The following is a 23510-nucleotide window of genomic DNA, read 5'->3' on the forward strand; positions in this document are numbered from 1 at the left end:
GATTCAACACAACAATTAAACACACACAGATATACACAGAGAAAGAGGGAGAGACAATATGACAAATGTGACAAAAAGTCAATAACGGGTGACCCCATCTGAGAGATATATGGGTGTTCCTGGCCATTTTCGTGCAACTATCTGTAGGACACACATTTTCAAAAATAAAACTTGGGGAAAGAGAGGACATTAAGGAGCGTCTTGATTCCAATCAATTTGCAAACTTAGAAAGAGGTGAGCGATGTCTAGAAGAACATAACGTGCCAAAACTGAGTCAAGAGGCAGCCCAAATCGTTGCATGAGCATAAAGAAACGTATCAGCACTAGTCAAAAGCTTTTCACAAAAACTCCAGGCTTCCCCACTGAATTCTGACAAACATCCTAGGCATGAATGTTTCCAGTTTGACACAAACTCTTAGGAAGCGTAGAAAAGGAGGGACATCCCCCACCTCATTTTGTGAGGATGGAATGACCTTGATCCTAAATCTCGTCAAGGACAATTTGAGAAAGGGCAATCGCGGGTCAATCACACACTCGTGACACAGAAGCAAGAACCAGAAACAGACTATTAGCAAACCGAACCCTACAGGGCATAAGAAGGAAAATACATACTATGCCACGACGAAACTGCGGCTAATAAGGCAATATAATATTCCACATTAACAGATTACGGGGGAAAATCACGAACCTCGTGTTCAGAAAAAAATCGTTAGTAATATCCATGTCCGGTCCTGCTGTACTTGCTACAATTGTTTTTAAAAGTCGGGATTATTGAGGTACATAATACACAGGGTCTACGAATCGTTATAAACGCCTACTGTTACGGAACCACCACCACAATCAAAATAGAAAACGTTTCCATCACCCCCAAATTTCCTTCCTGGTCTTTGGTAGGTACACTCCCGCTCTCAACGCCCAGACCCTGGCCACCACCGACCTGTTCTCTGTCCCTCGAGTTGGGCCCTCTCAAGGATGTCATAGAAGCGGAATCCCCCGGCATGTGGACTTGTGCATTTGGCTTCCTTCACGGGGAGGGGCACGTGTGGGACTTCTGCAGGTGCAACGTGCCGTTTCTTCACCTGGGTAGCAGTCACACGGCGTGATCACTTCATAACTTATTTCTCAATTCGTAGGCTTCTGCTTTCTACAACTGTGGATATGTAGTGTGCGGGTCATAAATGCAATTCACATTTAATCTCATGTACTGTGTCTTTCTTAAACTGGTAAGGGTTATTTATTAAATAGCAGTTGTTATCCGTTAAAGGAAAGCGAATGCTTACTGGAAAAGCCAGGACAGCGGTTCTCCCAGGAAACCCAGGGATGGGGAAAGTGGTCGGCCTGGGGCCAATGAGGGTTCCGGAAGGACTGTCCATGTTCTCTATCTTCATCTGAGTGGTGGTTACCAGGACTTCCACGTGGCACAAGCGCAGGGGCGCCCAGCACCCTGCAGTCGGGCGAAAGGTGCACCCTGGATTCAGGCAGGTACACTTCCGAGGGCCACCCTGGCAGCCCCAATTTGCCCGGCCGGACCTGGAAAACACGGGGGAGGGTCTCCCCACCTTAAATCAGCTGAGTAGCAATGGTTATCGCTTCTGCAAACTTGCACCCCATTGCCTCGCAAAGTAACCTGCTAGCCGATTCCGAGAATTAGGATGAAAACATCCTTGGGGACCATTACGCTGCCAACCACACCCAGCTCCTCCTCAGGTGCTTGCATGCTCCTCCATTCTCGCCCGGGGCAATCCTCCCCGAGTTTCTGGAGAGAGAAGTTGGCGGGTCGTGGTGACGGTACTGGTGGTGGGGATGGTGGTACTGCTCGGTGGGAGAGGGGGCATCTGCTCAGGGGCTGGACACGTAGCAGAAGGAGGCAGGAGGGGGCCTAGGGCTCTCGAGGCCAGCCGCCACTCCCTCCCTGGCTGGCCAGGAGGCTTGAGGGGAAGGGCAAAGGGGGGGACACTGAATCAGGGGAGGGGACCGACCTCCTCCTTTCCTCTGGGCACAGAAGTACCTGGTCACTCTAGGCCTCAGTATCTGTCACCTGCTTTCCCTGGAACTGGCAGGCGCCGAGCCACGGCCTGTGGTGTACGTGTTTACAGCAACATGATAGTGCGGTAGTTGGTCTGAACACCGGGGAGAGAGATCGCGCGCTCAGAGCAGGGAAAGGGGGCTGGCAAAACCAGTCATGAAGGGTCGTGTTCATGCCCTCCCACGTCCCCTTCCACGCGCCGCTCCCCTTCCTCATGCTGGCGAGCATGGTCCCGTGCCCCCCGCGGCAGTGCCGGTGCTCGACAGCCCCCCAGCCACAACCTGCACGCAGGTCTCCGTGGGCGGAAACCCCAGCTGCGAAGTCTCTGCCAAACTTATTCACTCAACAGCAGCGAGCTGTGTTGTCCCGCCAAGAAATCACCGTGGGGTCAGGGGCAAAGCCAGAGCCTAAGCCTCAATCAAGGCCGCCTTCTCCAGCGAGGGCTTCGAAGTGGAAGGATTAAGTCCCACGAACCTTGCTTTCCGGCCCGGAGGTCTGGGGTTGGCCCATCCCATGCCCGACGGCCTGTCCACCTGAGCTCAGGCCCGGGGCCCGGGAGGGAGACAGGGTGCGACCACGGGGTCTTCAGGGTGGAACCCAGTCTGCCCAGGTTCCCAGGGGCGGTCACGCTGTACTTCCCATCCTCCCCGTGCCCATCCTGCCCTGGCCCGGTCAGCTCACCCTGGGGCAGTCTCCTCCATCAGCTCCCAGCTTCCGAGCTGAGCCGTGTCCCCGCTACTCTGAGGCAGCCAGCCTTCCCCCTCTCATTCCGTCGACACACACGCAGGACACGCATCAGACATCCTGGGATGGCAGAGGAGCAGCCAGAGCCTCCTCCAGCGACTCCAACAACCGGAGCCCCTGACACCCCGTTGGGGCGTTTGGTGACTTCTGTCATTCCTCCCCCACGTTGTCAGCAGCTGTTAGGAACACCCCTTAGGAAAAAAGATCCGACACTGGCTTTTGCTCCTTGGCTCTCTTGCAAGTTCTTGACCACGGTCTCCACTCCCTTTACTCCCCGAATGACAACTTTCTCCCTCAGAGGAGATGGCCCACGATGACTTTTATTCACACGCACACCTGCCCCAACATTGAATGTCCTATCGACCACGGTCCCCCTTTTCTGTACCCAGGCTCTCGGGCAGCGGGTCTGGCGGAACTCACCCTCCCCTCACTCAAATGCCAATCTGTCCCTCGGAGTCTCAGGCCGGCACACAGGCCTGGGTCCGGGTCAAGGAAGGAAGCCACCTCCAACTGTCAGGGAGGGGAAGTCGAACCTGGAGTTCACACTACATCTTGTGAGACCTAAAGAGGCAGGCTGGGGAGATTGAGCTGGGACCCAGAAGCATCATCTCCAGCCAAATCCGTGTCGCGGAGGTGCTCCAGCAGTATGTGAAGGGGATCGTGCGGGAACACTGAGATCCACCAAGCACACTTGCCATAGAAGCCGCCCGGCCACTCTGCAGTCCAGGGCATAGAGAAGACCAGGCTGGAGGAAGGCCAGCGAGCCGGCTAGGACCGGAAGGACGTGAAAGCTGCTATGGCGAGACCATCCAGTTCTGGGTGCCGGCGGGCCCTTTCCCCCGCGTTGGCCCCACAACAGACTCATTCCCCGACAGCGGCCCAGAGAGTGACCTGCACTTTTCTTCTGTGTGCCCAGTACGTTCCCTCCGGCTCCACAAGCCACCATCGCACGGGGCTGTGACTTCTGCCTCCACCCCTCTACTGAAACCAAGGAGGGAGAACTGACAGGTTTGGGAAGCGAGTGTCAAAGGTGAGGGCTAAAGAGAGGAGGAAGAAAACGTGCAGGTTCCTGCCTGAGCTGTCTGTGCGCGTGGCGCCACCAGAGGGAGGCAGGGACCACACAGAGAGGACTGGGCCGGGGAAGGGGGAAGAGGAGCTCAAACGTGCTCTTTAGCACCCATGCAAGTACAGCTGCAGGGGCGGCCAGTGACGGGCGGAAAGCCACCCAAGGCATCAAGAGTCCTCAGACCACAAAGCGGGGTGGACGGGAGAAGCAGGGCAGTGATCCCAGTGAGGGAAGGGAAGAAGGGACTGGGGCTCTGGAGGGGCTCCCGAGTTCCTGCTGAAGGCAAGGGGAAGAGCCGCGAGGAATGGGAAACCTGGAGACCCCAGAAGAGGAGATTCGGAGAGAAGACCAAGGGGACCTGCAGGGGAAAGCGGGTAAATGCGAGTGTGGCTGGGCGGCGCCCACACAGAAGCCAGAGCCCAGACCCCGGGCACCCTGCTGGCCTGACTGCAGGGCTCCCATCAGAGGCTGGCCCAGACTCCCCACAGGGAGAAGGCCCACACAGAATGCCAGGGCTCCTCTTCCGGAAAAGGCTCTGAAATGCGGCAGTGCCCCAGCCCGCCCCAACCCCTCTGCCTGCCCCGACCCGCACACCCCCACCCCCCGCCCCAAAAGAGAGGACAGACCACAGAATATGAGAGGTTCTTTAATGTGAAACTGCTGTGAACTGGGGTGGGGAGGGGGCAAGAGAAGGGGAGAGGAAGCCCAGGCTGAGGGAGAACAGGAGGGAACCAGCTTGGCCACAGGTCCCGGGCTCCAAAGGCACCAGCTGCTTCTCCTGTGGGAAGGTGCTGGGCTCAACCTGGAAACAGAGCGGGGCCGGGGAGGAGCCTGAGGCCAGGGTCCGCCCCAGCCCTCCGGAAGAGCCCCGACTGTGGGAAGGGATCTGGTGTGTGGAACACTCACTTCAAAGGCTCTGGAACTTGTCAGCCAGGGACAGGACGGCCGCTGAAACAGAGAGACGCCTAAGCAGGCACTCCACCCACGGGGATCTAGAAGCCCGTGCCCCTGTCCCCGGGGGGGACGGCCTAGCCCTGCCCCTGGAAGCCCCTCCGGGCCCTGTGCAAGCAGCCCCGGGCCGGACTCAGTCACCCACCACCTGAATTCCGTGGGGGAAATGTTTTCTAAACGAGAACCAAACGTGCCAGTGGGTCTCCAGCTTTGGGGCATGTCGGAGCCACTGGGAACTCGTCAAATGAACCAACACACGGCAGCGGACAAGGCACTCCAAGCAGCGGGTACAGGGAAAACCAAGGAGGCATCTCTGAGCGTCCCAATAGGAGGAGATCTCTAGGCCTCGTTCGCGTCGACAGTGCGCGCGTGCAGGGCAGACAACACTTTCCTATTTGCACAGGCGCTGGGCTGTACCTGACAGCAGGCTCCAGGGCCAGGCCTGCTGGGCTCTCCTCCCCACGGGAACGTTGGTCCCTGTGAGGCCGCCTGCCCCTGCGCCCGCCAGCCCCACCCCGGGGCCCTGAGTCCTGCACTAAGACACCGCAGGCGGTCCCGGGGCCCCTGCCCCGGCCCCTGCCCCAGGCAGAGGTGCCTCATACCAAGGTGCTCTTTCAGGTCGCCTATTTCTCTCTGTAGCACGTGACACTAGGCCGGCAGACACCAGAGAAAGAGAAACGATTAGTATCTGCTGGCCTCCTCTCGCCTCGACCTCCCCTCTCCCCGGGACCCTACCTCCGAAACCCCAGTAGCTACACTGGCAGGGGCTCCTCGGGGAAAGGAGGTGCGCTCCCCCCACGGGGTGCGGGATGGGGCGCGGAGGGGGACACGTATGTCAGCTGACCCTGCACACCGACCCCACCGTCTCGTTTGGGCCTGCATCTCTAGGAGCCACGGAAGCAATACCCGAGGACAGCCCCGTGCTCCACGTGGTTGCTGCTGCCTTTGCCGTCCTGGAGGTCGGTCAAGCGGTTCCTGGTCACCTGAGCGGGAAGGAACAGGACGTCCAGCTTCCAAGGCTCCCAGGGAAGTGGAAAGTGAGGCAGCACCACCCTCTGCTGGCATGGACTTGCCCCTGCTCTGCCCCGCAGCTCCCATCTTCTCTCAGGGCCTGCCTCGCCTGTCCTGTTCCCCAGGGGCAGCCCCAGTGCCACTGTGCCCCCCAGGACTGGGGCCTGTGTGGGACTCTCCCAGAGCCGCAGCCACAGCCCGTGCCCCGGGATGAGCCCGCGGCCCAAGAGAACTCAGCAGAAAAGGCTTTGTCCCGCGGAGAGTCTACCTCCGGAGTCGCGGTTTGGGGCGCTGCTAAGGACTCGCGCCCCTGCAGAGCATGATGTGGCTGAAGGCCAGCCCCGTGCATGCCCCGCCTCCTTGGGAGAAGCTGCCTGGGTAGGCACCGAGGCCTGGGAGCAAGGCTGAGTCGCCAGCAGAGCCAGAGCCAGAGCCTTCCCTCCTTGTCCGCTCTCCCCTCACTCGCGGCTCACTCACCCAGAAGACTCACCGGAGGGTGCAGGCCCCCTGGGCACCGTATTTCCCTGGCTCCGGGCCAAGCACTGTGGGTTTCCCGCAACTTGGGGAGCGGCTCTGGTGTTGAGGTGGCCACTGCTGCCTTCTGGACGACGCACGCACCGACTACATGGCCCTGGTCTGTGTCCTGGAGGCTAAAGAACCATTTCTCACCCATTTGGACCGGGGATGTGAGAGCGTGTGAGAGAGTGTGAGTGTGAGAGAGTGTGAGTGTGAGAGAGAGAGAGAGAGAGTGTGTGTGTGTGTGGTTGTGTGTGTGTGTGTGTGTGTGTGTGTCCGTACCCAGATGCGTTTAGAGGCTGGGGTGGGGCAGGGAACAGGCCAGGGAATTCAGAGGCTGATCTCATCAGCACTTTCGCCCTCAGTCAGCCCCAGGCCAGGAGGCAGAGCTGAGCTGGGGAGAACAGTGGGGCACTGAGAAGGCCCAGGTCTCCTGCAGAGAAGGCTTGGGGAACAGCTAGGAAGTAGGATCAGGAAGCCCGGGAGTCTGAACACGGAAGCTCTGCGGCCCAGACTTTGAAGGGGGCCCCGGGTCCCAACCAGCTACCAGTCCTCCCTTCCATCCCAGCTCCTCTCTGGGGGAGGGCGCAGGAAACAGGACCAGGGTCGAGAATGGTGGCCGGCAGACGCGCGCGGGCGCACACGCGCATGCACCCCCCCCACACACACACACACCCCCCCCACCCATGCAGTGCTAGCTTCACGTTTCCCCTTCTACGACGACCCCCCTCCGGCAACCTAATGACCGAGGGTCCCCAGTGACCACCCCCGAGGGAAGGGCAGAGGGAGCATGGGTAAAGAAGTCCCCGATTGGGGTGGGGGCAGAGGCGGGGAGAGAGGAGGCGCAGGGCCTACTCACTTGGCCCCGCGGGGCTGGGTCGCTGTTTGGGTCAATATCTTCTCCCGCCACCTCCACCGGCTGAGACTCCATTGTCCTCCCGGCCACAGATTTCTTCCCAGTGCCGGGCTGCTTGGACTGCTTGGCCCTCCTGCACCTCACAAGCAGCGGGACGCCAGAGACTGGCGGGAACGTGGCCGGGTCCAGGGGAGCTGCCGAGGCTCTCTGCCCCCAGGAAAGAAAGGTTCTCCCTTGGGCAACTTGTGAAGCAGCCCCCAGGGATTTCTTCTCCGGGGCCGCCTTCCTCCAGGGAGTCGCCCGGGACGGGACGCCGCCGGCGGCGGCCGCAGCAGCGGCCGCTGCCTGGTAGCTGGGCCTCTTCCCCCCCTTGCCCCAGACCACACACTCTACTTTCTTGGAGGAAGAGAAGTCCAGCCCTCCAACAGCCCGCCTCTCCACAGCCAAGGCGAACGCTCGGGCAGCGGAGGGCAGGAAAGAGCCCGGCACGTGGAGGAAATTCTCCCTGGCGGGGAAACTGGAGCGTCTGGGTGGGTCCCCAGGATGCTCGGGGCCGTTGGGCTGGGCTTGGCCGCCTTCTCCGGGGCAAAGGCTCACCCTCGTCGGCTGTAGCTCGCTGGCCTCGTCTGATGGCTCGGGGTCGGAAGGCAGCCGGACCGGGCCTCCCGCCGAGGGCCGCCCGCGACTCGCAGGGCTGCCCAGCCTGCTCCTCCCGCCTCTTTTAGGGCTGCCCCAGGCCGGGCCGCCCTCGGGCCCAGGGAGCGGGAGCAGGGCGGCGGAAGCCGGCTGCGACGCCACCCAGCTAAGGGCAGGCGCGCCGGGGCCGCCGGCACCTGGCTCGAGGCCCGCCCACACGGTGGAGCCTCGGGCGGCGCAGCTCTCCGGGGACCGGTATGTGCAGACGCCCCGCCGGGTCAGCTGCTGCACGACGTTCGCCGCGGCCGGCGGCGCCGGGTAGGACGCACAGTCCGCCGCCGCGTCCCTGCCGTCGGCCGGGCAGCTGGGGCGGCCCCCGGGCTGGGGGAAGCCGCCCTCGCCCTCGCCGCTCCGCGGCGCCCCCAGAGCAGGGCCTAGACCGACTGCCCGCAGGGCTCCGGGCTCGGCGGGGCGGACGCCGGCCCGCGCCCCGCCCTCTGGGCCGAAACCCGCGCCCCAGACAGACCCCTCGTCGGGGGAGCTCATGTCGTGAGTCCGGGGCTCCCCGGCCGCCTCGCGGGAGACGATGGCCCCGGGCGCGCTGGGACGGGTGGCGGCGCGCGTGCGCGCGCAGCGGCGAGGCCTTGGGGGCGGCGGTGGGGGTGGGGGACGCCGGCCCTCCCCAGACGCGGCGCACGAGATCGCCTCAAACCACGCGCGGCTTGCGCGCGCCTTCGACGCCTGCGCCGCGCCCTTCGCGTGGGTCCGCCCCCGCCAACCAGCGCGCCCCTTGTGGGCCCGCCCCCCCGAGGCCCTCCCCTATCGCGTCCAGGGCCCCTGGGGGCCTCCGAAGCCCCTCGCGGGCCGGCAGTGGGAAGCCCGTCCCGTGCCTGAGTGCGGCCGTCGGGCCGCTCGTCCCGCCTCTTCCGAACAGCCCGCCTCCCCGGCACAGGCTACCTTCCAGTAGCAGCCGCGGCTCTGAGCCCCGGTTTCCCGCGTACGGAGCGGGGCAAGGCCGGCCCCGGGCCCAGGGGGGCGTGCGGTGGGGCTTGTGAGGGGACACGGCAGGCCCCCGATGGGGCCCGTAGCGCACGAGGGATGGGCCGGCCTCTAGTCCACAAGACGTACGACCCCATAGGAGAATGGGCACAGGCAGCCCGCAGCCAGCCATCAGGGGTCGGCGTACTGTTTCCGCCGTAAAGGGCCAGAGAGCAAATGTTGTGTTTACGGCTGTAGGGTCTCTGTCGCAACTGCTCGAGGACGGTAGCTGCTCAAATCGGCCATGGTTGTGTGCTCAGGCCGGTTTGGGGGTTGGGCCGGGGTTTGCCCCGCGTCTCTCGGCCCCTCCCCCACTGCGAGTCAGTTCAAACGAGGGGGAATCCCAACACCCAGTGCTCGCCCCAAAGGGTGGTCAGCGTCGCTGGTTCTGGAGGCGAGACAGAAAGCCACAGATCGGTTTTCACACGCCACGTTTGCAGCAATCCAAGACCTTCGCCGTTCTAAGGTGGGGGACGTCACGAGCAAACCCGTGCTTTTGACCGTCGCAGGGGGGCCTGGGGTGGGGAAGGGGCCCTGGTGGTGGCAGCGGGGCAGGAGAGACATTTGGGAGGGTCGTTTGGCAGCGTCCAGGAAAAGAAACTTCTCCCACGCGGACTCCGTCGGTGTCTGGCACTCTTCTGAGCGCCGTAGATAAGTAGTCACGCGTCCTCAGGACAAGCCTAGGATTCAAGTAGCCACTCTTACCGCCCTCTTATGGGGGAGGAAACAGGCCCCAAGAGGTTCGGCCAGTGGCCCAGGGTGGCTCGGCTTGTTGGAGTCAGTGGCAGGCTTCAAACCAGGCCGTCTGGCTGCAGAGTCCTCGCTTTTGCTATCGAACCTCTAGTGAGTTCGCTCACCCTTTGCAACGCAAGCCAATCTCACGCTAGGTGTAGTGGAAGAAAAGAGGACTTTATTTTGCACGGCGCTGAGCAAGGAGAAAGGGTGGCTAACGCTGAAATCCAAAACGCCCCGAAAAGCTAGAACTAAGAGTTTTTATTTGGGGTTTTAGGTAGGGGAGGGGGAGCATATGGCCCTTTTGGTCAGAGCTTTCCCACCAGCCTGTGTTTGGCCTTGACACTACGTGCAGAGAGGAGGGAGCCCGTGACCTTGCTGCTCAGCTGCTTTCCCACCAGCCTGTGGCTCCTTGTGGGGAGGAGATAGGGAATCCACGTGGTTGTCCTTGGCATTTGTCTCCATAAAGGCGGTTGGTGGGTTCTGGAGCCAGGAAGCCAGGGAGTAAGCAGGGAATGGGTGCTTTGGTTTTAACCACATAGATGCTGGGTTTAACGATGGTGTAACCGAAAGTTCGGTCTCTGAACCCGATGCCTATCCAAATAACGAGAACAGAGTCTTGAGTGGAAGAGGAGAGGTTTTTACTGTGCCAGGCACAGGGAGCAAAGCAAGGGCTCATGCCTCAAAAATTGCCAGCTCCCCGATGAGGAATGGGTAGGGATTTTTATCTGGGGTTTTGGGTAGGGGAGGGGGGAACATGTAGCTTGTGCAGCTCGGTGCTTTCCCACCAGCCTGCGTTTGGCCTTGAGAGGCTGCTTGCAGCAAGGCAGGGGGGAGGGTGAGATAGGAGGATGGCAGGTGGGCGTCCTTCGCCAGTGTCTCGTCTTCTTGTTTGAGGCGGGTTCGAGCGCCGGGAGTCGGAGTCGAGGAGTTGAGGTCTGGGGAGCCTCCGCTCCTTGATACTCTTGAGACAGCGGCTTTCCTGGCAAACTCAAGGACACGTGATTAGCTAAACTTTAGTGTGCCTCCAACTCCAGGCCACCTGGGCTTTTAACAATTTGTAACTCCCATTTGGTTGTAAAGCTCAAGGAGTCCAAGTTTAAAGAAACAGGTATTTGCATGTGAGTGGAGCTAGAGAAGCAGGAAAGGGGGTGGTGGGTTTTAGTTTTAACGCCGTATACGCTGGGTTCAATGTGGGGGAACTGATATCAGGGCTGATGTTAAGAGCCTGTAACGTATTCCCCACTGTCATTTCTTGCTTTCCATTTCTATGGAAAAGGGGCGTCGTGGTCGTCTAGCTGCTTCCTGCTGTATTGGGGCAACGCTAGGGGGTCTCTGCGATGGAAAGCTTGAACATGCTTTTGCCAGTTTTTCTGTGGGTGGTTAGTGTTCCAGTTGCAGTCCTGCAAATACCGGAAATACAACAGAAAAGGAACTTAAACATGATGTATATCCCAGCCAGGCTGCAACTAGAAAATGCAAAGAATAGAAATGAATTAGCAACGTGAAGCATCTCATGATTGTTTTCTAACGAGCAACTTAAGACCCTCCAGCGGTTTACTTTCCCACTCAGCAGGAGAAGACGTTTGTGGCTGGAAATTATCTGGACATTTCTTTAATCGAGTGTGGTCGACCCACGGTTTTACACCTGCCAATTTAAGGGATGTATAGGTGGTTAACAACACATCATAGGGCCCTTTCCATTTTTCTTCAAGTTGTTGTCCTGGCCCTTGTTCCTTCCACGCCTTCAGAAGTACTTTGTCTCCCGGCTGGAATGGATGTAGCGAAGTTTCAAGACGGGGAGGAGACCTGGAGGAGATAAACTCATGCATAGTAGTTAATATTTGACCCAGATGCTGTACATACTGCTTTAATCTAATTTCCGTAATTGCATGGGGGTCCTCCCCTTTTCCCCATGGAGCTAGGAAGGGTCTCCCATGTATTATTTCATAGGGGCTTAATCCAAGTCCACTTCCAGGGGCCACTCTGATACGGAGGAGGGCAATTGGTAGCACTTTGTCCCACTTTAGGTGGGTTTCTTGACAGAGTTTGGCAATTGTCCTCTTTAGAGTGTGATTCATCGTTTCCGTTTTTCCCGTGGATTGTGGTCTCCACGAGGCATGCAGCTTCCATTTGATCCCGAGAACCTTACTTACTTGTTGTGTTGCTTCAGCCACAAAGGCAGGTCCATTATCACTCTGGATGCTAGATGGCAATCCGAACCTAGGGACAATCTCTCTCAGTAAACATTTGGCTACCTCGGTGGCTTTCTCAGTTCTGGTGGGGAATGCTTCTATCCATCCTGAAAAAGCGTCTACAAATACTAACAAGTATTTGAAATTCCCGGTTGTCTTAGGCATTTGTGTAAAGTCCGCTTGCCAATCCTCACAAGGTTGCTCCCCAGAATATTGAGTTCCCTTTTTCAAGGGTTGCCTTTCTGTTTTTGGGTTGTGTCTGGCACAGACTGGGCAAGAGTAGGAGGCCTTTCGAGCCAGTTGGTGTAGCTTAGGCCCCCTGAGGTGAGGTCGTAAGAGGTCCACTAAGGCATCTCTTCCATAATGAGTGCATTCATGCAAGTATTTTATTAAGGGCCACACCAGGGCCTCAGGGAGTAGATTGAGACCGTGAGGATTTATTTTCCATTTGTGAGAAGGATCCCAATTATTAAACCCCCAGTCCTGTGCCCTTTTCAAATCCTCCTCCGTATAGGAGGGCTCACATTGACTTAAGTCCAGTCGTGGGATGAGGGCCCACAAAAGTTTAGGCCCTCTGGCGGCTTTCTTGGCAGCCTTGTCTGCCATTCGATTTCCAACAGCCACATATGAGTCAGTCTTTTGATGGCCTGGGCAGTGCATAATGGCTACTGCCTTTGGTTCTGTTACTGCTTGTAGTAGAGCTAATATTTCTGGGGCATATTTTATTTCCTTTTGCCCCGCAGTCAGCAGCCCTCTTTCCTTCCATATGGCCCCGTGTGCATGGACTATCATGAATGCATATTTAGAATCTGTGTATATATTTACTCCCTTTGGATAGTTGCAAAGCCCTCGTAAGAGCAATTAACTCTGCTTTTTGTGCCGATGTTCCCGGGGAGAGGGCTTGTGCCTCGGTAACCTCGCCTTCCGTTACCACTGCATAGCCTGCTCGTTTTTGCCCATCTTCCCATGAAGCTGCTGCCATCAGTAAACAGGTCCCAATCAGGATTTGTCAAGGGCTGATCCGACAAGTCTAATCGGCTGGAACGCACAGTCTCTAAGACGTCTAGGCAATTATGAGAGTTAATATTATTTTCAGAGGTTGGTAATAAGGTGCCAGGACTTAAGGTTGTTACAGTCCTTAAAGCGACATTGGGGTCATCTAACAAAATAGCTTGGTACCTGCCCATCCTCCCAGCAGTTAGCCAGTATCCCCCTTTTTGTTCAAGGAGGACAAGCACTTGGTGGGGCACATATACCACAAGAGGCTGTCCCAGGGTAAATTTCTCTGCTTCCTGGAGTAAATCACAGGTGGCGGCTATGGCCCGCAGACATGGGGGCCATCCTTTGGCAGTGTGATCCAATTGTTTAGATAAGTAAGCCACTGGTCTGGGCACCTCTCCCAGACATTGTGTCAATACTCCCAGAGCTATTCCCTGTCTCTCATGTACGTATAGCTTGAATTCTTTTTTCAGATCTGGAAGGCCCAAGGCCGGTGCAGTTGACAACTTTTGCTTTAAAGCCTCAAATGCCTGTTGGCATTCTCCTGACCGTACGAGGGGATCTGTTTCTTTTCCCTTCAAAGCATCATATGATGGTTTGGCTATCAATCCAAAATTGGGACTCCAGATCCGGCAAAACCCTGCCGTACCTTAACTGTCTTCGATTTTGAGGAGCTCTCACCTGCAAAATCGCCTGTCGTCGGTCAGACATTAAGTTGCGGGTGCCTTGGCTTATTTGAAAACCCAAATAGGCCACTTGTTGTTTACAGATCTGGGCCTTTGTGGGGGATACCTTGTAGCCACACCAGGCAAGGTGATTTGGCACGATAATGGTGTTGTTCAAGCAGTGCTGGTAACTAGGACTTGCTATCAGCAAATCATCAACATATTGTAGTAATGTTCCCTGATTGAGTTGGAGTCCCCTCAAGTCTTTTGCCAAAGTTTCATTAAACAGGGTAGGGGAGTTCTTAAACCCCTGAGGCAACACGGTCCAACAATACTGGTTGGTGGCCCGTGTATCTGGGTCTTGCCACTCGAAGGCAAACAATAGTTGAGATTTTCTTTCCAATGGAATGCAAAAGAAAGCATCCTTAAGGTCCAACACTGAAAACCAGCCGTATTCCCCTGGTACAGTAGTTAATAGTGTATAGGGGTTTGGTACTGTTGGATGTATATCCTGTACAATGTCATTAGTGGCTCTTAAATCCTGCACAAACCGGTACTCATCTGAGTGTGGTTTCTTGACTGGTAAAATAGGTGTGTTGTATGGTGATTGGCAGGGCCTTATAAGTCCATGATGCAAAAATCTTTGCAAAACCGGTTGGATACCTTTTAAGGCCTCTTTCTTCAGGGGATATTGTTTCTTTCTTGGACAAGAGGCTCCTTTTTTAAGTTCAATTTTTATTGGGGTGGCAGATCGAGCTCGTCCGGGCACCCCATCAGCCCAGACAGCCGTACTCACTCGTTCGTGGATCTCGGGTGGTATTGGGTGCTCTCCTTCTTCCGTTCTTTCCAGGAGGGCTTGTAGTCTGAGTGCATTTTCTGGTGGCACCTGTAGGTGAAGCTGCTTCTTCTTGGGTGAAAAAGTTATCTGAGCATTCAGTTCACAGAGCAAATCCCGTCCGAGGAGAGGAATCCGACAATCTGGTATGTAGAAAAAGCTATGTTTTAACTTTTGTTCTCCCAAGCTGCATTCCAGCGGTTGTAGCATGGGTCTCTGCTGAGTTTCGCCTGTGACTCCAACAATGGCAATTGAGGAATTACTTAATGATGTCAATTTGCCGTTTAACACTGAATAAGTGGCACCAGTATCCACTAGAAAATCAACCAGTCGGGTCCCCACTGTCATTTGTACCCGGGGCTCGTGGGGGACTCTTGGAATAGGAGCTGCCAGCATGGCAAGGAACCCCGGGCCCCGTCAATCATCATCTTCCTCCTCTAAGTCCCGGACTCGAGGGGCCATGGGCCTTCTTGGGGGAAGACATCTTTCCCCTTTGGTGTCTATTTCTAGCCTAGGGCATTCGTTTTTCCAGTGCCCTTTCTCCCTGCAATAGGCACACTGATTTCTCTCTAACTTTCGGCGTCTTTTCCTCCTCAGTCTTGGATCCCCTTCCCCATTTCTCCAGTTTAGGGAAGCTGCATAGAGCACTTTGACTGGCCTGGCTTTATGCTCCTCCCGAGCATTATAAACTTTAAAGGTAATTTCCACTAATTGACCAGGGCTCATGGCTATGGCCCCTTCAACCTTATTAAGCTTCCTCCTAATGTCTGGGGCACTCTGTCCAATAAAGGTCATGTTGACCATCCGAAGGTTTTCAGGGGCTTCTGGGTCTGAATCAGTGTATTTTCCGTAGGCCTGATATATGCGTTCTAAAAACGCTGCAGGGTTTTCTCCTGTTTCTTGCCGGAGTTCCTGAATTTTGTTTAGGCGCCTTTGTTTGGGGACTCCTTTTTTAAGTCCAGCCAAGACACACCTTCAGTAATGGCTTAATAGTGCTTTCCCTGCATCCGTGTTTGGGTCCCAACTGGGCTCTACTTGGGGAATGGCCACGTCGGGAGTGGGAGTTTGATTGGGATCCTCATCATGCAGATGCTGAGCCTCTTCCCTGATTTTTACCACTACAAGGCGCCGCTCATCGCCTGTAAGCATTATACTTAACAAAGATTGAATGTCCGCCCAAGTAGGGCGATGGGTAGAAAAAATAGTTGTAAACCAACCTGTCATCTTTTGTGGGTCTTCCCGGTAGGACGGGTTCTGGTTTTTCCAATTTAGCAAATCAGAGGTTGAGAAAGGGGTATAAGTCCAATAGTAGGCGGCCGGTGGCCCCTGACCGTTTGTCCCTACAGGCAGCTGGCGCAGAGGGAATTGCCCTGCCCCCATTCCAGAAGACCCCTGGCCAAAAGGAGTACCCTGTCGCGTTCTCGAGGGGGAGACAGTTCCTGCTCCTGGTTCGTTCCTAGACTGATCTGTTGGGGACTCGGCCCCCACTACCACCTCTTCATCTGACATGGGCAGACACAAAGGGGGCGGTTGCCGCGGGGGTTCCCTCCCGCTTCCCGCCGCCTGGGGTTGCGGGGGCGGGGGGGGGGAGCGGGAGGCACCTGCCATTGGTGGTTGTGTCACATTGAAATTAGGATTAAAAGGATTTAACACACTCAAGGCATTTATGTCCTCATCAAGTTTTTCTTCCGGTGTCCGAACATCTTTGACTACCGGAGGCTTGGCTTTTCTTTGGACCATCAGCTTGGTCCCTGGCTGTTCACCTTCCTGATTATGCAACTGCATAAAAGCCTGCACGTACGGAATCTCATCTCTCTTCCCAGACCTTTCACAAAACCACTCCAACTGCAATATAGTGTAATAATTTAAAGTTCCATTCAATGGCCATCTTTCCTCACTTTCCAAGACGTACATCGGCCAGGCAGTATTACAATAGAATACCATCTGATTTTTCCTCATTGGCTTACAACTATAGGTCGACCAGTCAGCCAATATTTTCCCCAAGGGGCTCTTAGGTGGAACAGATATGGCGCCTCCCATGTTGACACTTTGAAAGAACAGACAGACAGACAAAAAACAAATACTAAACAAGCGCGCTTTCCCAAAAACCCACGGCCAGAAACGGAAGCCAAAAACCAAAACCAAAACCAAAGTGCTTCCAGTCCCAGCTTAGTCCATGTCCTACACTCGGGGGCGCCCAACAAATGAAGATCTGCTATGCAGATCTTCCCAAATGAGCAAGGACAAGGGACCTCGGTTGTGCACGCCCGGGGGACTTACCAAAATTTGGCCGGGGCATCCGGCATTGCGGCGACTTCAAACAAATGCACTTTCCTTTTTCTCAAGATAGTTTCCCTGGTAACCAAGGTCCAAACAGTGGCCCTGGGAGGAGGCAGGAGGGAAGACTCCCAAAGCAAAATGGGCTTTGGCAGCTGCTGGAGCGGCCCCTCCAGCTGTCCCTGACGCTCTGCGGAGTCCGGCCAAGGGAGCAGACCTGATTTGACCTGGGATGAAGTCCCACCAACTAAGCACCGGCCCTCGGCGATCTGGCCTCCCTGAGTCTTCCTCCAACCCTCCACTTCCCCTATTGGGGCAGGCGCGGAGTACGACTCTGGAGCATCCGATCAAGCCAAGGGGGTCTCAGTGGGGGCCACCCACAGGTCCCATCTGGGTCGCCAAATTTGTAACCAAAAGTTCGGTCTCTGAACCCGATGCCAATCCAAATAACGAGAACAGAGTCTTGAGTGGAAGAGGAAAGGTTTTTACTATGCCAGGCACAGGGAGCAAAGCAAGGGCTCATGCCTCAAAAATTGCCAGCTCCCCGATGAGGAATGGGTAGGGATTTTTATCTGGGGTTTTGGGTAGGGGAGAGGGAACATGTAGCTTGTGCAGCTCGGTGCTTTCCCACCAGCCTGCGTTTGGCCTTGAGAGGCTGCTTGCAGCAAGGCAGGGGGGAGGGTGAGATAGGAGGATGGCAGGTGGGCGTCCTTCGCCAGTGTCTCGTCTTCTTGTTTGAGGCGGGTTCGAGCGCCGGGAGTCGGAGTCGAGGAGTTGAGGTCTGGGGAGCCTCCGCTCCTTGATACTCTTGAGACAGCGGCTTTCCTGGCAAACTCAAGGACACGTGATTAGCTAAACTTTAGTGTGCCTCCAACTCCAGGCCACCTGGGCTTTTAACAATTTGTAACTCCCATTTGGTTGTAAAGCTCAAGGAGTCCAAGTTTAAAGAAACAGGTGTTTACATGTGAGTGGAGCTAGAGAAGCAGGAAAGGGGGTGGTGGGTTTTAGTTTTAACGCCGTATACGCTGGGTTCAATGTGGGGGAACTGATATCAGGGCTGATGTTAAGAGCCTGTAACACTGGGAAAGTGAAATCAGAGCTGGTATCAGTTTCCCCTATTTTATGTTCATCCCTCATTCTTGAGGGATTTGGGGCTGTGACCAATTCAGCTACTTACTTCCTGCTGAATTGGGGCCTAGGTGGTTTCATCTCACTGAACCAGTCTCTTAATAAGGTGGTGATGCAGGTGTGTCCCCAAAGTTGGACCTGTGTCATGTAAGTAAGTAACCAGGTATCTAATAAGAAGTTTCCCCAGAGAAACAGAAAGAGAAAAACAAGGTTAACGGTTGGAGCAAATTGTAAACTAGTTCCTGAGCCCAGGAGGCAAGCAATCGAGATTCCTAGAAGTCAGGGTTGAAGCATCCTTTGCAGTTTGAAATGTCTCCCATGGTGTCATCGGGCACTCAGGTAGCTTTTCGAGTGGCTCACACAGCGGTAGACATGAATCTCTCTTAAGTTTATGTTAAGTCCTCCAGCTTCAGTTTGCAAGGCTTCAGGAAAAACGGGCAGGTTTAGTTTTCAGTGATTCTGAATGAAAATGATGGGAAAAAACCTGAAAATGTTGGTTTGGAGGCTTGTAGCCAGATGTTTCAGGAGACTAGAAGAATTCAGGATCCAGTCCAGTTAACAGATGTAACAAAGACCTCAGAGACAATTGACAGAACCAGAATCCAACATCTACACGTGTGTATTATAGTTTCTATTGAAACATAATCTTTCTCTCTAAAATCACCCTTTTATAAAGATAGCCAAATTAAGACTAACTGGTTTGCAAAATAAGTCAAGTTTTAAGAAGTTTGGCATAATTATTTACATAAGTGCAGCAAGAATAGTAATTGATTATATAGGCTCTTTTAAATCTGCTTTGCTGGAACCTTTTATGAAGAGCCTCGAGTTGAACTTCAGAGGCCTCTGAAGGTCAGGAAAACCAAGCCAAGGACTTGTCATCAGATTCCACCTGCAGTACCTACAGATTTGGGTGAATTCCTCTCTTCCTGAGGTTCCCCAAAATATTGAGGTTCCTCGCACCTGCCAGAGGGAGTGGCATTCTTTACTCAACCTTACCAGGTTACTGGGAAGCCATAAGCAAGGTACCAGGCCAATATTTCCAAGTGGCTTTCTTCCAGACAGTCCACCTTCATTCCTCAGAAGCTGTCTTGTCACATCTGAGCCTGTACGTCTTTCCCAAATGTGATGTTCCAGTCAAAGCCTCGGTATTATAACCCGTGTTTCCAGTTGTGTCCTGTTATAAGAAGAACAGATTGTTATTGGACTTATGCAAACAACCATATTGCCGTGAGAATAGGAGTACTTACCCACCAGGAGTATTTACATTTTGGAGGGCTCAGATAGGGAGAAAAAGATAAGTGCTTCAATCTTGCTTACAAATTGCTATAAATCGTGGGTCCTTAAGAGATTAGAGAAAAAGGTTTTCTTAAATCCGAAAAAAAAACAAAACATCAAAAATCAGCAATATGTGAAGCAAAAGGCCATAAAAATTATAATCATCCTCATCAGTTCATTCAGTCCCATGTAATTGGTTCTTGATCTCAATCTTCTGTCAGCAGTTTCATGAAGTCATCCGTTTCTCTGTTAGGGCTGTGTAATTTCCTACCCAGTTCAGTTTTGTAATCTGCAAGTTTATCGGAAACCTGTATTCTAGAGTGTTAGAGTCCTTTCCATGAATCTCTCTGAAGATGAAACATATTTGCGAAAACATCAGAGTAAAACAACTGTCTGTAAATAACAAAACATTCAAAAATGGTAATTGACAAAGACACTTGACCATTCTTGTGACATATAATACTTTGAGCTAATAGCCAGAATCACGGCTGACAATCAGAACAGATCGGAATTTTAGATAACTTTTAAAATACTTACATCAATAACACTCATTCGCAAAGTACCATTTAAGAGAGTTTATCATTACTGGTTTGACAACACTTCCCGTGTAATCTGATATGCCAAATAAGCCTAATTAGTTTAGTGTTTTTTTCTTATAGGAAGAGAGCAGAGCTCTCTGAGAAGTCTCAGTGGCCCTCTGAAAATTCCCAGAGAAACTGTTCCTCCTCTTCCAGGTCAAAAGAAAGCTTTTATTCAGGACTCGAATATTTTTGTGTGTCGGTGGGGGGAGCTTGTCAAAAATATTAAAAGCTTTAAAACATTTGTCCAGATAGGAAACAAAGCTCACCGTGAAACCATGTTCAGGTATCTATTCACAGTGACAACAGAAACAGTCGAGGGGAAACAGAGTTAAAATAGTCCAAAAAAACCCACCTTTGTATAGTCTTTTTATCAAGAGCAGTTTAAAACTTTAGGAAAATTATCCTTTCAAGAAAGAGGAGCCCCAGTTTTAATTTTGTACCAGTTTACTTTGACATATAAATTTATTTAGTTAATAAATTCATTTTAATCACAGCCAACTTGACCACACATAAAACTCTTTAGGGTTTTACTTTCACAAACTTTGTGTTACTTTTTTTACATTCAAAATTTATCCCTGTACTTTAGGACAAATTTACCTTTCTTAACTCAAGAAACAAAAATATTCCCATTCTTTATACCATTCTTTATATTCTTTTTTTTACCGAAAACATACATTTTACTTTTCTTATACATGTGTGTTTTTTCATAGAAAGTTCCTCAGCACACGTAAAACATGTTTATCAATAAACCTAAGCTTTTTAGTTTCTTTGATATAAGAAACCAAAGGCAGACAAATCTATGCTTAGTAGTTAACCTTTACTATTTTATCTTATGTGGAAATGAGCCAGCTACCCAATAACTTTTATTATTTAACTTAACTTAGTAAAGCTATAAAGTTTAAGTTTGCAAACAGATTTTGGAAGCTGTTTTTTTTAAGTATGCAGACTATAAAACATAATTATTGTTCAAAAGTTTTTCAAAAAACTTTTATCCTTTTAATTTATCTAGTTTACCTGTCTTGAGCGACTATACTTAGGTCGTCTACAAAAACCTCATGAAAGATCAAACAAAATTAGCTATTATACTGAGTTATTAGTTTTGCTGATCAATTTTGTTAACAGAGATAACATGAGCTCATCTGACCAGTCAACCCAGGCTCTATGTCTGCATCGTATCCAGTGCTGATAACTCAGAGGACGGGGCTATTTTACATCAAATCAGCAAACTTAGATAGGCTTTCGTTTACCAAAGGTCAATTTGGATCATGTTAAATAACTTTGTCTTTTAGAAGTTTTGACATATTAATCAAAGACTGCATTTCATTGTGAATCCTGTCTTTTCTGAAAGAGAAGTCTCCCAGAATGGCCATTACAATTTTAAGTTATCTCAAAGGTTTACTTATTTTTACTTGCTTAATTTTAGATCAGGAGTTTCGGGGGAGCTGAAGTGAAGCTCAGCTTGCTGGGAAGCTCAGCAAGAGAGGAGAGAAAAGCAGCAGATTTGGCTTCAGCTGCTTATTTATTTATTTACTCAGCCTTTTATTTTCTCTTAAAGGGGCAGAAAAGTATTTCTGATTTTATTTAGAAGCCTCAAAAGATTAAAATAGGCTTTCCATTGTTGTAGCTGGCTTTTTCCATTGCATACATCAGTTTTGGTATGCTGAAATTGGCTCATTTTGGGCATATTAAAGTCAGATCGCCTTTAGCACGTCTAATTAACATAGCCTGTAAGGTGGATTTGTAAGCTTTTACAATATCAGGCAGGGCAAACGTTCCCCAGTGAGACATAATGTTTATCCCCACAACATGATCTATAATACAATCAGGAAAAAGAGCTGTAATCATTTTACATAACTCCCATTTAAATATACCAGTTTTTACAAACTTTTAACTTAAGTTTTCAACTTTTATACCCCTAATTATAACTTATATTAGAAATTCCATTAGCAAGTTTTGGTATTACAATATTATGTAGGGAAGGCATTCCCGGTTAGACATAACATCTATCCCCCCCCATAAAACATCCAGGCAAAGTTGGTGTAACCTCTTTCTATAATATTACTTTAAACTCTTTTAATTTTTATAGTCTTAGCTACCTTAACAGCCTAACTGTTGCCCCAAACAGTTGTTGGTCAGGGTTTTTTTTATTGTGATTTCTGGCTCCTGACCTTTTTTCACTCACCTGTGGTGCAGCAAGCCAACCTCTGACACCAGGTGCTGTGGAAGAAAGTAGGACTTTATTACGGCAGAGCTCTGAGACAAGAGAAAGGGCTGCTAACGCTGAAATGCCACACTCCCCAAAAAGCTAAAAGTAAGGGTTTTTATTTGGGGTTTTAGGTGGGGGGGGGGGCATATGGCCTTGTTGGTCAGAGCTTTTCCACCAGCCTGCATTTGGCCTTGAGACTACGTGCAGAGAGGAGAGAGCCCATGACCTTGCTGCTCAGCTGCTTTCCCGGCAGCCCATGGCTCCTTGTGGGGAGGAGATAACCAATCCACGTGGTTGTCCTTGGCCATTTGACTCCACAGCACATAGTGGATTCTGGAGCCAGGAAGCCAGGGAGTAAGCAGGGAATGGGTGCTTTGGTTTTAACTGCTGGGTTAAATGATGGGGCTATATGCTGGGTTTAATGATGGGAAGCTGAGATCACAGCAGGTATCACTTTCAGCAGTAAAGCTTAAAACTGAAAAAACGTCCATTGCCTCTATGACTGGGCACGTCCACTGCCAGATACATCTGGAGAGTCGCTGGTACGTGCAGTGTCCAAGGACACGTGCACGAGGATGTTGGTGATGGGGAACACTGGGAGCACTCTAAACTCCCAGCAGTAAGGAAATGGATGAATGCAACGTGGCCTGTGCATCCAAGAGATGAAAACGCCGCAGTCAGAGGAAGGCATGAGGCATGTTCACGGCTTGCAGAAGCATCCTTGTGACTGCATTCAGGAAGTTGCAGACCAAGGGATTTGGGTACACGTTTGTAAATTAAAACAACAATGACGACGACAACAAACCAATCCCATACAGTGTTTGAGAATACATATACGTGGATGTACCAGAATGTTTTAAAGGTCTGGAAGGGCCCACAAAGAAGGCCTAACGGAGGTGGTGGCAGTGGTGGGGAGGTGCCAGCTGTCTGTCCCATTTTCCTGAAACTGCCGGTTGCCAGCTTCCCTGGCCTGAGCTATCGTGATATCTGGGAAGTGGCCCCTCCCTTGCTTTCTGTAAGGCCCTCCGGGGTTAGAATTGCCCCTTTTTGCCACCCAGTCCCTACTCCACAGCCCTCCAGTCCTTCCCTACATTCCTTCCTCTCTTTCCCATTCATACTCCTCTGTCTTCCCGTTGCCTCTCCCTCCTGCATCCTACTCTGGCTGATCTCCAAGAGAGGCCTGGGGTGTCTGGACGCCTGTTGCCTGCGGGAACTCAAAGGCCCGATTCCTCTGGGTCTGCCCCTGAGAACCCTACCGTGCCGGAGAAGCTTACAGAGCCGGGGCGATTGGGAGCACTCTACATCTGCCATGAGCCTCCTCAAGGGTGCCCCCCAACAGTCGCTGCCTATGTGTGGCAGTACCCTCTCCCACCTCTCCCCATGCCTTTTAGGGACTTGGTGTGCTACTTCCTGCATGCTGAAATGGGTAACGGAGGATATAGCGAAATCTGTCCCCACCTCATCCTCGAGAACATTACTGATGCATCCAGTCGGACGCCTCTGGCATCCCTCTCAGCATTTCCATTCCTTCTCTCCCTCCCTCCCGCTCTGCCATAGAGAGAATCCTAGAACGTCTTCACACCATCTCCACTCTCTTCGTCCCTGCAGCTCTCCTACCTCCTCTTCCCCTGAATCCTATAGGTCTCCAATGGTGTCACTAACGTCTGCTTAACACCCACTACCATGCTCACCAGGATCTGATATTGGTTTTTACGTAGTTTCTTGGCCTTTTTCCATCCCAGAGGGGTTCAGAGGGTCCACTTGGCCTTCCCC

At 52.7% G+C, this 23510-nt stretch overlaps 1 protein-coding gene and 1 non-coding gene across 2 annotated transcripts; both read right to left on the minus strand.

Annotated features, from left to right (window-relative positions):
* Window positions 1–4470: 4470 nt before the first annotated feature.
* Window positions 4471–8486, minus strand: LOC106828825 (uncharacterized protein CXorf49-like). The gene is made up of 7 exons (XM_070502296.1): window positions 7768–8486; window positions 7174–7377; window positions 6289–6448; window positions 5694–5770; window positions 5390–5435; window positions 4743–4784; window positions 4471–4667 (listed from the first exon to the last, which is right to left on the minus strand). Exons 1-6 carry the CDS (start codon window positions 8350–8352, stop codon window positions 4744–4746), a joined length of 1113 nt encoding a protein of 370 aa, XP_070358397.1. The 5' UTR covers window positions 8353–8486; the 3' UTR covers window positions 4471–4667; window position 4743.
* Window positions 8487–17012: 8526 nt separating this feature from the next.
* On the minus strand, window positions 17013–21993 carry LOC106835331 (uncharacterized). The gene is made up of 3 exons (XR_011499661.1): window positions 21714–21993; window positions 18672–18849; window positions 17013–17380 (listed from the first exon to the last, which is right to left on the minus strand). It is a non-coding gene; the product is annotated as an uncharacterized protein (transcript).
* Between the last annotated feature and the right edge of the window lie 1517 nt (window positions 21994–23510).

Source organism: Equus asinus, chromosome X (assembly GCF_041296235.1).
Source record: "Equus asinus isolate D_3611 breed Donkey chromosome X, EquAss-T2T_v2, whole genome shotgun sequence".
In the NCBI taxonomy this organism is placed as follows: Eukaryota; Metazoa; Chordata; class Mammalia; order Perissodactyla; family Equidae; genus Equus; species Equus asinus.